This window comes from Sarcophilus harrisii, chromosome 2 (genome assembly GCF_902635505.1).
Source record: "Sarcophilus harrisii chromosome 2, mSarHar1.11, whole genome shotgun sequence".
Taxonomy (NCBI): domain Eukaryota; kingdom Metazoa; phylum Chordata; class Mammalia; order Dasyuromorphia; family Dasyuridae; genus Sarcophilus; species Sarcophilus harrisii.
The window spans coordinates 323,780,417-323,794,329 of NC_045427.1; the positions used below are offsets into that span (position 1 = coordinate 323,780,417).

The 13,913-nt window shown below is 31.6% G+C and overlaps 1 protein-coding gene across 8 annotated transcripts in view; it reads left to right on the plus strand.

Moving 5' to 3' along the window:
* The window catches only part of FUT8 (fucosyltransferase 8), a 394,186-nt gene that overhangs the window by 352,408 nt on the left and 27,865 nt on the right, over nt 1-13,913 (plus strand). For all 8 annotated transcript variants that reach the window (XM_031952733.1, XM_031952735.1, XM_031952731.1 and 5 more), the window contains 2 exons: nt 7,372-7,618; nt 11,011-11,187. In XM_031952733.1, coding sequence (XP_031808593.1) covers nt 7,372-7,618; nt 11,011-11,187 — 424 coding nt within the window. The remainder of the gene's footprint in view (nt 1-7,371; nt 7,619-11,010; nt 11,188-13,913) is intronic.

A 13,913-nucleotide genomic window follows, 5' to 3' on the forward strand; every position in this document is an offset into this window, starting at 1 on the left:
AAGGGTTCTTGAAACCAAACAGTTTGCGCATTAAAAGCTTTAATGTTGGGAGTATTTTAGGTTAATTTCTTTAGCTTGGGGATAGTAATCATCATTTTTATCCCAAGAGAAATTAAAATTATTTATTCAGAGGTCAGCATATTTTGCAACCAGTCCATTTCATTTATTTATATACATGACTAAAGCTAACGTTCTGCCTCTTCTAGGAATTTTCTGTTAGAGTTTTTCTAGTTAAATTCTAAAATTCTAAGAATATCAGAATCTTAAGAAAACTTGAAGATTATCAATCCCAATTACATATGAGGAAATCAAGGTCAAGAAAGGAAGAAGGACATTCTCAAGATGACACAGCTAGTTAGTTTTAGAACTTAAAAATAGAATTCTTTCCTCTAAGTTAACAAACTATCATCTTAATCTTAATGTCTACCAGACATTAGACATTTTTCTACAGTAAAAACCATTTTTTAACTCATGATTCATTCAAAAATAGGTGGCAGGCCAGATTTGTCCTGTATCCTCAAGTTTGCCCTAACCTGCTGTAGTCTGTGGTAATGTCACCAAATACAAGAAAATGTTGCCAAGTGATCAGTCAGTTACATGGGGAAGTGATGCAAAATGGTTATTTATATCACATATAATGTAAATGCTGCTAATTTCAGAGAAGTATATTATTTATACTATTTAGGACAAGCATTCTTAACCTTGAGTCCTGTTACTATTATCTTTAGTAACTTAATTAGTAATTCCCAATGGGAGGAGGGAATAAAATCAAGCAAACTTCACTGTTGTATCAGAACTTCTAAAAAAAGGTTGACAGTCAACTTGTTCATTTTGGGGGGGTTGAACAAAAGCTGCCTGTTAGTGAAGAAGAATAATTAGGAGAAAATTATATCCTGAAAATCTAGAGAGAAAAAATCAGGAATAAAGAGCAATTTAGTGGTGTTAGAAACAGTTGAAAGATCAAGGACAATGTAGACTGAAAAAAGGGCCATCATCTTTTTCCCCCCTCTATGTGTTAAGGAAATACTTGTTTTATTTAGAAAAAAAGACAGAAAAGACAAATAAAACAAAATATCGTTTTATGTCCAGTAGTACATCAGGGAGGATTCAAAATGTGTAACAATAAAGTTCCCTTTAAAGGAAGCATATATAATAATAGAAGAGATCATATCCATGACTATCTCTCTTTTCTTTGCTTCCTTGTAGGTTATTCTTTTATTCTCTGATGTGTGTTTTTTACTTTATTCTTTTTTTTCCCCTTTTTATTTCCCTACTTCTCCAAAGCAGGCTGCACTTAAGCATGGATATATAGATATATGTATGGATATACATATACATCTATACTAAACACATATATGCCTACATGCACACACATATGCAGACATGCATCTAAAGCAATATTAACATGGCTGACATAATATACATTTCTCTTTTGACTGGTTCTTTGAGATTAGTGATTATTAGCTCTACTTTTTTTCTAATAAATTCTATTCCTAATTTTTGTTATAGTGTTTATGAAAATCTCTTATTTCCTTTAAATTTTTTTTTATTTTATTTGAAAAAAGGAAAAGCAAAAAAAATACAAAACAAAAGAGAAGAGCAGAACATTAGGGAGGATTCAAAGTATATAACAACAAAATACCAGATCAAGAAAGTATATGTATTAGTAAAAGAAATTATATTCATGAATGAATTTTTTTCTTTACTTCCTTATAAATTGTTCTTTGGTTCTCTGTTGTGCATCTTACTTACTTTATTCTTTTTTCCCCCTTTCATCCCTCTCATCATTCTAAAGCAAGCTACAGTTAAGACAAGATATATTTATGTATACATATATAAATATACACACATATGTCTTTTCTATCCTTGCTGCCTCTTTAAGTTCTGCTCCATAATTTGCATTGCTATTACTTAACCTCCCCCCCACCCAAGGATCCCTCTCTTGTCTCATTCTTTGCTTCCCCATCCGCTCATCCCTTCCCCCTTCTTTCTTCATAGATTTATGAGAGTGCTTTCCCCTTCATGGTATATATGGTAGTGTTGCCTATTGTATGCATTCCCAAAGTGAGAAGGTTTTCAGAACTATAAGCCCTCTTCCCCAGTTTAATACCTCTGTATCTATTCTTGTTCTGTACCTCATTTGTATAATATGATTGCTATTTTTACCTTAACTCTGCCAATCTTTCCTTTGAACTACCCTATTTTTGATGTGAATCTTAAAACATATAGGATACATATATTTTAAAACATAAATAATTTGTCCATGTTTAAACAGTTTGTCCATGGTAAGTTCCTTAAAATTGATCTTTCATATTGGTTCTTATATGTTAAATTTTCTTTTATGTTTGGGTTTGGTTGACAGGCCTAAAAATCTGCAAGTTCATTGACTGTCTATTTTTTTCCTCATTCAAAATTATACATAATTTTGCTGGATATGATATTTTTGGCTGCAGGCTTAGTTCTTTTGATTGTCAGTAGATATGATTCCATGACCTGTGGTCTTTTATTGTAGCTACTGATAAGTCTTGTAAAATTCAAATTGTAGCTCCAGCATATTTGAATTGTTTTTTTCTTGTTTCTTGCAGAATTTTCTCTTTGATTTGGGGGTTTTGAAATTTGGCAATAATATTCCTATGTATTCCACAGAAGATCTCTTTGAGATGGTGATCAGTGAATTTTTTCATTTCTATTTTCCCCTCATGTTCTATCACTCCAGGACAATTTTCTTGGATTATTTCCCTCATTATTGTATCAAAATTCTCTCTTTGGTCAGAACTTTCTGGCAGTCTGATTATTTTATTTTCTCTTTTTGACTGGTTCTCCAGATCTGTTGTTTTTCTTACAAAATATTTCACATTTTTGTTCTATTTTCTCATTCTTTATAATCTGTTTTGTTATTTCTTGGTCTCATAGCTTCACTGACTTTCCCTTGACCAATTATAATTTTCAAAGAATTATTTTCACTTTTGAGACTCTTAAAAATCTCCTTTTCTAGTTGGTTAACATTTTTTTTCATAATCTTGTTTTTCTTGGGATGGTTTTTATTTTTATTTTTTTATTTTTCCCCAATGATTCTCATTTGATTTCTAAATTCTTTTTAGGTAAATGTGTAAATATCAAAGAAGAAAGTACAAGAAATTGGACCATTTACAGCAAAACCAGCAAGCTCAAGTAGAGAAAGAGATAATTTCTCTTTAGAAATTAGAGCAGAACACAGAAGCACATTCTCCATATTAGTAAATCCTTTGAAAAAGAAAATAAAAAAAACACAAAAGTACAGAGATAGGAGGAAAGATATCTAAAGATGTAGATAACATAAAGATTGTAAGTTTTCCAGAAAAAAAAGAACTAAATATACTTAAACAATAATATAGAAAAATTGTTGAAAAATATTGGCAGCTGATATCAAAATTCAGATCAGCAAGCACCAATGAAAGAAACCCTAAGTTTAATCACCAAGAAACATTATGGCCAAACATTATGGTACATCATCAAAATATAAATATTCCAGGCAGAGGGGGAAAGCAGCAACTTCAAAATCCAAATAGAAAAAAATCGTAGTAGTATGGGATTATTCTACATTTATACAAAAAAAAAAAAAAGGAACTGTTTGGACCAATTTGTGATTCAAAAAATAGCATCCCACAAAGTAGAATCTAAACATCAAAAAAAGTAGATTTTTAGTAGAAGTGAAGAATTAAAATAATTTCTTCCAGATAATCAAAAATAGGTGAGATACTCAAAATGTGAGCTAACAAAAATGCAGAAAGTTTATACTTCCAAATAGTAATGAAAAACAAACAAAAAAATGACATCTTTATTTTCACTTCTTGATCTCTACTGTGACATGAATGTATTATGGAGGAATACTTCTGTTTGTTGTCATTGGACTAATAAAAATTGTAAGAAGACAAAATACAATGACTTATAGCTGAATTCTCCTGCATGTATTTTGTTAGTATGTAAACTTTTTAAGAACATGAGTTATTTGCACATAGCAATTGCTTAACCAGTGCTCTCTTATTTATTCATTTAAAAAACCAGGTGGAAGAAGCAAACAAATATTTTAAAGTAAAAATCATGCTTCATGATTAATACATTAACATGGTAGGGTCATACAAAAGATTTTATCTCAGATGTGGAAAGAAGGTAGAATGGACCAAGAAATGATTGATCAGGATTCAGATAGAAAGCTACAGAAAAGGAGTCCAATTTCGCCCCTTTTCTTGAGATAAAAAGGAAAACAAAAGAAATATACAAAACTGAGTGCAGGTATAGTATGGTCAGCAGAAAGGGTGTGATGAGTCTGTGTTTTGTAGTAACTGTAGAAGCAGAAGGTGCAAAGACAACTTACTATGAATATTGCTCTGTAGTGTAGAGAGAGGGTCATAGGAGCAGCTTCTACCAGAAAGGGTCATTGATCTCTACATTTAATCCATTTCAATATCTTGTTTATCTATGGTACAAAAAACTTTTTTCCCCTCTTTTTTTCCAGTGAGTTAGGGAGGATAGAAGATAGGTTTCTGTAATTATTTTTTAAATATAAATAAATTTATATATTTTATATATATCTAATTATGATATATATTAGAGATATATACATATATCTAAAAATATATAGATATATATGTAGAAATCACATAGAGATGTGAAATGCATTTTCACATGAGATTACCATATTCTTAGTTTTCTTCCATTATTTCACTTTGTTTATAAGAGAGTTCCCACAAAATTTAAAGTAATCTTTAAGCGTATATATAATAATGAAACATATCAAGAAAACAAAAAAACAACAACAATAACAACAAAAAGCAGAATGAGTAATAAGTAAAAACAAAAAGAATGGGACTTCTTACCTCAGGTAGGGTCACATATGTCTTCCCACTTCATCTTATTGCCTCCCATTGATAATTAGCATTCCTGGGAACTGATTCTAGAGATTCCTAGAAAGGAGTGAAGAGTTGGGGGAGGGGGAAATGTAAATACTTTTCACAAAATAGTATTTTAAATTAATATCACTAAAAGAGAAGAATACATGAGGTTGTGGGAGAGAGGCAGGGAAGATTAAAAATAATACTTTTATCTGAACTAGAAAAAAGAGGATATATGAATTATAGGTAGTATAGCAGTTTAACATCAGGAAAATAAATCAAGCTAGCCATAAATGAATTGCTCTCCTACAAAATGCATAAAATCTCTAGCATCCTATTAAGAGATACCTGAAGTTTTTATAAATGGCATTAAAAGTCTTTACAGAAATTGAGGCTTAAATAAATGAAAAAAAAAATCAGTGATTATAATTGGACCGTCCCAATATGATGGAAATGACAATGCTATCTAAATTAAATTTCATAATTAGTATCATACCAAAAAATTGCCAAGGAGATATTTTTTTAAAACTAGACAAAATAATTGCAGAATTCATTTGGGAAAAAGTGAATCTCACTAGATCTAGAAAGATCTAGAATCTCAAGGTTAAAAATGAAAAAAATACAAATAAAGGAAATATAGCAGACTTCAAAAACAGCATTTTTTTAAAAGTAGATTATTGGAACATACTGGGGATAAGCAAGAAACACCTTTATAAAGTTTGATAAACACAAGAATATAAATTACTAGGGAAATCTTTCCCTTTTTACAAGAACTGTTCAGCAAAAATTACTTTGTCTAAAAACCCATATAGTATTCTACAATAAGCTTAAGTTGGATATGTGACCCAAATATAAGAGTTCATACCGTTAAAAAAAAAAAATAGAAGCAAGAGATTATACTTCTTTCACATACGCAGGTATGGGAATTTTTTTTCTCTATAACAAATTCTAATATTTATTTTGTTTTTGACATCACTATCATTTCTCAAGATATCCTTCCCTTACTTTCCTGAGAGTAATTCTTTGTAAGAGAGATCCTCATAGAAGCAAACTGATAGACACATCAAACAGATCCATCAGTATATAGCATGTCTTGCACTCAAAGGCCACTCCCCCTACAAAGAAGAATTTATAAGCAGAGATATCTCCACATCCCAGTTACTGTCCATCTTTCTTCCAAAACTCAAGGATGATTCTAGTTATAGTAACTGGGGGAAAAAAAAAAAATACATGTGCATGTGTGTGCGTGCGTTTGTGTATGTGTGTTAACTTTTATTAAATTGTCCTAATTACAGCTTCTCATCTAATACATGTACCAAGCAGTTTTTTTCTTTGACTAGTGAACTGTGCAATACCAGTGATAAATTCTTGTCACTTGCCTTTTATTGATGAAACAAATGTCATGTTTCTAAGGCCTTATTTACAAGAGTCCTGAAATTCTGGAACATGAGTGAAAATATTAAGTAGATAATTTTAATTCCTAGTTTTACAAAGCATTATTTCTTTTAGCCAAACCATTTCCTTGACTGACCATATTGGTGAATCATTGGATATTCTTCAAAACATTTTTCAAATGTATAGATAAAGGGAATTTGAAGCCTGTGCTTTATTTTGATGGAAAATCCATTTTAAATATCAAGGTTTATTTGACACAAATGCTTTCTTTCATTAATGGTTCAATGATTAACTGTGATTCTAATTCATTATGCAGAATGACAACATCGTAACTGAAATTATTTCATCTGCTCAGGTTAATATCTTTAGTTACTGAAAATTTAATTCAGTACATTTGGTACTCTAAATCTATTGTCTTTGTTTCTTCTGGTTATTATTCTTACAGTTTTAATATGTAATACCAAACTCTGGGGACGTTGGCTGCTCATTTTAACTTGGATTTGCTTAACATTATGTTATAAAAATTCATTGTGTTGCAGTACCTTTAATAGCATATAAGGGCTAACAGCTGAAAGAAGTAATGTACTACAAAAGGAATATCTCATTTCTATCCTAACTTTCAAATGTCAGGCAGATCAATACACATCAACACTGATTTTATTGTTTTCATTAAAGACCGATTTGTGCAAAAATGAGTCTCTTTGGGTACTGAGATAATTCAGGATTATCCAGTTGTTTTTTAGGAAAATAATTTTTCCTTTAAAAAGAGGCAGATGCTTGGCTTACAATTGGAACCATTAGGCAGTTCCAGACAGTAATGATTTGCAAGAATCACTATTCTCTTTGCTTCCCATTTTCTAGTTTTAAAGCTTCTTACTCTGATAAATTGTAGACTAGTGAGAATGCTCATTTTCATGTTTCAAAAACAGGAACAACAAAAAAAACCCAACACCTTGCAAAGTTCTCTGTCCCCCCCCTGGAAATATGTGAATATTCTTATTGGCCATTTTGAATATTCAGTACAAGCTTCAGAATGTGTCTTGGAGTAAGTCACTAATATGGCATGCCCATTAAGATTTATTGTACATATGGTCTTCTCTTGTAGGTGAGATAAATGACCAAAACATTCAGGTGGTAGAGCTTCCCATTGTTGACAGCCTTCATCCACGGCCACCTTATTTACCACTGGCTGTTCCAGAAGACCTTGCAGATCGACTAGTGCGGGTCCATGGAGATCCTGCTGTATGGTGGGTTTCCCAGTTTGTCAAATACTTAATCCGTCCACAGCCTTGGTTAGAAAAGGAAATTGAAGAGGCCACCAAAAAGCTTGGTTTCAAGCATCCAGTTATCGGGTAAGAATCTGATTTGCTTGTTTCATATCTTAAACTGTATCAGAATTTACAGTGATTGGGGGGATGTCTCGTGCCTTTCAATAACTACCAAGAAATTTGTATCATGCACATGATCACCCTTGAAATAACCGTGCACCCCCTGCATGTTCCTAGAACAGCTGAGATGTTCATTCTTAACTTTGAACTGGCACTAGAACTAGAATGGCCCATATAGTTAGAATTTTTTCCCTTAACTAAAGAAATTAGTCAGGAATATTTTGTTCTGTGGGATAAATTGTGAAATCAGCCTTAATCTAATGGGGCCATGGAGTAAAGTTGTAATCTTTATAACATTTCTTTAACAAGTTAATCAGAGGATCGGAATTTATATCTTCACTTTGTAACTTTGGGCAAATCTCCCAGCTTCTAAATGGGGACTAGATGGTCTATGAGGTTCTATCTCACCCTAGATCTGGGTTCTCTGGTAATGACCTTGTATTTCCCTCTACCCAAATACATAGGCCTACTTGCCCTTGCTCTCAGCTCCCATCTCCTGTCAATGCTTGTGTTCTCCCTATCTCAGTCCTGGACGGCTTTTTCTTCATCACCTCTGACTTTTAGTTGCCCTGGCTTTCCAAAAATCTCAGCTCATGTCTTAACTTTTTAAAGAGATCTTCATGAATCCTCCTTAGCTGCTATTGACACCTTTACTGAAATTACCTCCCATCTACTCAGTCTTTATATGTGACTAGTTATTTACATATCTCCACCATTAGACTGTGATCTTGAGAACAGAAACTGGTTTTACTTTCTATCCCCAGCCCTTAACATGATATCTAGGACACAGTAAGCAATTAATCAGTGCTTTAAAAAAATTATGGTGGTTTGATATTGTTAATATTCTGTTTTATGATCCTTATAAAGAGATTGCTTAAAGGAAGAGACACGGTTGAGTAATGTAAAAAATAAGTTATTCTAGTTACATTAAAAAAATTCTCTAGAGTACTCTCAGATTCACCACATGTACCTTTACTTAACATTATGCTTATGTTAAGGTAGAAGTGTCAAGAAATTTTATAAGCAAGAAGAATCCTAATGAAGATCTTAGAATTGGAATGTCAAAGATATAGCCTAAAGCAGGATCTGACCTACATAAGGTTATTATTTGTTCAGTGGCACATTTCTTTAATAAAAATAACTTAAATTCAATTCATAGACTCATAGATTTAGAACTAGAAGGGAACCTTAAAGATCATTTAGTCAACCCTCTGTTTTCTAACAGGTAATAATTTATATATTTTCTAAAATGCAAATTTGCCCCAGTATTTGTTCTAAAATATAAATTCAATTGAACCTATTACCTGCCCTAGAGATGTATATGGACACCCTTAACCAATATATTGGTTTCCATTTTCTCATGTAAAGTAACCAATGTCATATCAAAGTCAGATTCCTTCTTTCTTTGCTCTCAATGCCATTTCATCATTTCAATTTCTTCTTCCTCTCCTTCTTGCACATTATAAAGAAATCCTACAAAAGAACAGCCCAAAAAATGTATAATCATTAAGTATTGAGAATTACCCACTCTCTAAGTTTTCTTTAGTTTCTGAAAACCAGGTAAAAGAAGCTTTATTGCTTCCAGGCCAGAATTCAAGGAAAAATAATGATAAAGCATCACTCCCCAGTACAAAGTGCTGTGAGCCACTGTAAATGAGGAGACAGTGATATTAGGCTTAAAAGTTAGTATAATTGAAAAGTTACAGCATTTAGAAATTGAAGTTATTTATTTAAATATAAATAATTTAAAAGCAAATTTCACTGGTTGTACTGGTGTTTAATTTATAAAGTTTATCATGAATCACTTAATCTAAAACCTAAGGCTGGCATTATATGCAGTAGGGGAAACAATAGAAAATTTCCTAGTAAGTATAGGAAAGCAAAGATATACCTTTTTCCTGCTATTTTGGCTATGATTCTAGTGAAAGCAAAAAAGACAAGTGAAAGACATTAAAGGCCTAAAAATGGACAAAGAAGAGATAAAAACCACCATTAGTTACTAATGACATAATTTACACAAAAAACCTCAACAAAAATCAACAAAACGGTTAACTGAGATGATAGTTTCACTCAATTAGCAAGGTACAAAATAAACTCATGAAAACCAATACTATTTCTTTGTAACAATTAATGAAACCTAGCATGAAATAATTGAAAGGGAAATCCCATTCAAAGTAACTTAAAAATGCATACAATACCTGAGAGTCACTTTCTCTTTCAAGACATATTCAAAGCTTGGATAGAAAAACTTGTGTAGGTATTTAAAAACTCCATAAAGAAATTAAAAATGACATAAATGATTGAAGTGTTCATGGCCTGGGGTATGTCCAAATGACAAAAAAAATTATGTTACTACATAAAATGATTTATAGATTTACTAACTTAGTGTTATATTGATTAAACTACCAAGAGATTTCTTACATATCAAGATAAAATAATACCAACATAGAAAATAGTAATGAAGGAAGAATAGAACTTGCACCTTAAACTACAGAACAGCAATGAACAACACTTTTTGATAGTAGTTTGAAAATAGAAAAACACATCAGTGGAAAAGACTAGATGAGAAAGAATTAGAAACAACTGAATTCAACAAATCAGCATTGCATTAATCTGAGAAAATAAATTACTTGAGAAAGACTTCCCTAAAGAAGTTTGGCCAAAATTAGATTTAGTTCAGTATCTAATATTTTATGCCACAATAAGCTCAAGATAGATATGGGACTGGAATATTAAAGCTCACACCATAAAATATTTAGAAGAGAAACTATATCAGGTGAGTACCTTTCATATCTATGGTTAGAGCTTATTCTTAACCAAATAAAGAACACAGGTGATCACAAAAGATAAAATAAATAGTTTTGATTTTATGAGACTGAAAAATTTCTGCACTAATGCAGTCAATACAACTAGGATTAGAAAGAAAGTTGTTGATCTAGGGGAAAAAATCTTTCTGGCAAATACCTCCGAAAAATGTTGGATATCAACAAATATATAAAATGAAAAGCTCTTTTCTCAGTAGATATGTAGACAAATAATTTTTAAAAGCTTGTAAGAGAATAGCAAGCTATTAAGTATGTGAAAGATTGCTTCAAATAACTAAAAATAGAAATAAAAATCAAAATAAGAGACTTCCAACTGATACGGTTCTTATTCATCAATTAATTTTTCTGCCAGAAAGCATTTTATGGCATGAATTCTTCTCCCATGGTCCATCTTTCATTTCAGATAGCTATTTTTCAGTGTTCTTTGCAAGTGTTGAGAGAGCAGTGTGTTGGAGCTCTAATATGAATTGCATTTTAAGTTCCCAATAAACCTGATTATTAGAGTCTGTGTTCCCTCTTTTGTTTCCCTAGAGTTCATGTCCGACGTACAGATAAAGTGGGGACAGAAGCTGCATTCCATCCCATTGAGGAATACATGGTGCATGTTGAAGAGCATTTCCAGCTTCTTGAACGCAGAATGCATGTAGATAAAAAAAGAGTTTATTTGGCCACAGATGATCCCTCCTTACTGAAGGAAGCAAAGTCCAAGTAAGTTAAACAAGCTGAGATTTCAAATGATGGTATTTATGTGCAAATGGTTTTTCCATTTGAAAAGAAACTTCATTCTTGAATGTTAATTTTTAAAAAGCATATGTGTACACATATATTTACTTGGGTCTTTATCAGTAATATATAATACTTGCAGTTAAAAATCTAAAATATATTAGTTGTGTACTAATTGTTGTATACTAATCATCACCCAAAGAATTTAAGTACTTACCTAGATTGTATACTGAGTTGTGGATTAATCATCATCAAAATGTACTTATCTAAACATGACTTAGTTGCTGTATACACATAGTTAAATATCCACTTCCTGCTTTAGTAACTTCATTTCTTAGAAATTTAACATGGAAAGTCAGATATTCGGCCATTTTAGTTAAGAAAATATTCATCTTATATACAAACCTTTCATGTACGGTGGTCTGTTCAGAGAAAAGGAAAGAAAAGATTTGTGTATTTTATAGTTTGGTGGAGAAGGCAATCGATGTATATAATCAAATATCTTATGAAAAAGTTTTAATTATTTCAGAAACAATTATGATAAGTGGCTAATTTGGGGGAAGACTTGTAGGTTACTTTCACATTATTTATGAATTGCAAAGTTGGATGGGATCTTAGAGATCTTCTGGTATAACTCGCATGTGAACAAGAATCTCCTTTACATGATACCTGAAAAGTGGTTAACTAGACTTTGCTTGAAGATCTTCATTGAAGAATAAACCATTACATGAAGTAGCCTGCTACTTTTGAGGGGCTCTGATGGTTATGCAGGCTTTTCTTGTATCAAACCTATATTTGCTTTTTTTTTTTTTTTTTTTTGCAAGTTTTAGCCATTGTTTTTCATTCTTTGACTTTGAAACCCAAGCAAAACAAATCTAATCTTTCCTCACAAAAGCCCTTCAGACACTTGAAAACAGTTATCTTTTATGTATTTTTTCCCTTTCAGCTTAAAATTCCTTGTTCATTCACCTGCTGAATCATATCAAATCACACAATATGAGTTAGAAAGCTCAAGTTCTCTTGACAAAATATTGTATGCAGTTCAATTTACTTCATGTACTTGAAACTAAAGAAACAGAATTTGTAATTATACAATTAATTCAGACTAGCCTTACATCCTTCTACATATTACTCCCAAATTAGTGAGTTGGATTTTGTTTTTAATGTAATTTTTAAAAGTTATTTGATTTTGAGGAGTTGGGAGAAGGAATACAAATAGGATATGATGTTATAAGGATCAATGTGCCATTCATTTAATGAATGGTTATGAGAGGCAAATAACAGAGACAGTAAGTTGAAGTGACCTATTTGTGCTTGCCATCTAGGGGAGGGGGTGGAGGGTGGGAGGGAAAAATCGGAACAGAAGTGAGTGCAAGGGATAATGTAAAAAAAAATTACCCTGGCATGGGTTCTGTCAATAAAAAGTTACTATAATAAAAAAAAAAGAAAGAAAGAAATAGAAGTGACCTATTTGCATATAGCAAAGGGCATCTCCCTTCTGAACTTTGGTCATTCATGATTGGTACTTTGGCCAGTCAAAGTGTTCTGGCTGTCAGGGAGAGAAATGACTTTGAAAGAAGAACTTGGTACCTTGACTTATTCTTCTTACCTGTCTGAACTTCATTGTAGATTGACTCTTGATCTGGACAGCTTGATTTTTGGAAAAAGAAGAATGACTCATTTTACAGCCAGCCAGTGACTTGCTGTCATATAATTCCATCAAGTTGACTAAAGTACTTTTTCACACCTCCTAAAGGAAAACAAAAGTGCTATGTTTTATTAGGGTTATTTATATATGGGTTTCTTTCTCCTCTGGTTTAGGGATTAAGACCATATTTATATCATAGAAAGAATTCCAAAATTTTTCAATTTTTGCAAAAAGCTTATGTGCTATTGGAATCAGTTGTTCTTTGAATGATAAAATCTATCTGGTACTAGGTTTTTGTTTTTTTGTTTTTTTTTTGTTCTTTAGTAGTTTATTTTTATATTCTCAACTTCTTTTGCTAAGATTGAGTTACTTAAGTTTACTATTTTACTGTTATTCTGAGTGTCTTATATTTTCTAGACGTGTATCCGTTTCATTTAAATTGCCAATCTAGGGCAAAAGTGGGCAAATCATTTTTGGGCAAAATAGTTTTTAATAATTTCCTTCATCTTTTGCTATAATTTTGCTGTTTTCATTTCTAACATTGACCATTTGGTTTTCTTTTCTTTTTAAATCAGATTGACTAATGATTTATTTGCTTTTTAAATTTTTTTATTTATTCTTATTTTGTTTTCAATTTTGCTAATTTCAGAATTTATTTTGTATTTAGTTGGAGTTTTTTTTAATTATGTTGGTTTTCTAGGTTTTTTTTTTTAAGTTATAATTTAGCAAGTGTTTTCTTCACAGCAGTCCTGAAGGTAGATGGTAGAAAATTTTGTAAAAATTTGTAGAGATGAGTTTTACAGATAAGAAAACTGAGTCTCTGAAATGTCGATTACTTTGCCTGTGGCTAGTAAGTGGTAAGCTAGGACTAAAACCGAGGTCTTCTCACTTTGATTTGTGTATTTTTATTGCCATATATAAGTATCACAGGATTAGATATTTAGGGCTAATGGGACCTTAATGATCAAGACCAATCCATCATAGTATAGATGAGAATGCTGAAGCTTAGAAAATTTGTAATTTTCTCAACACAACACAATCTGTAAGTGTCTGAGGTGGCATT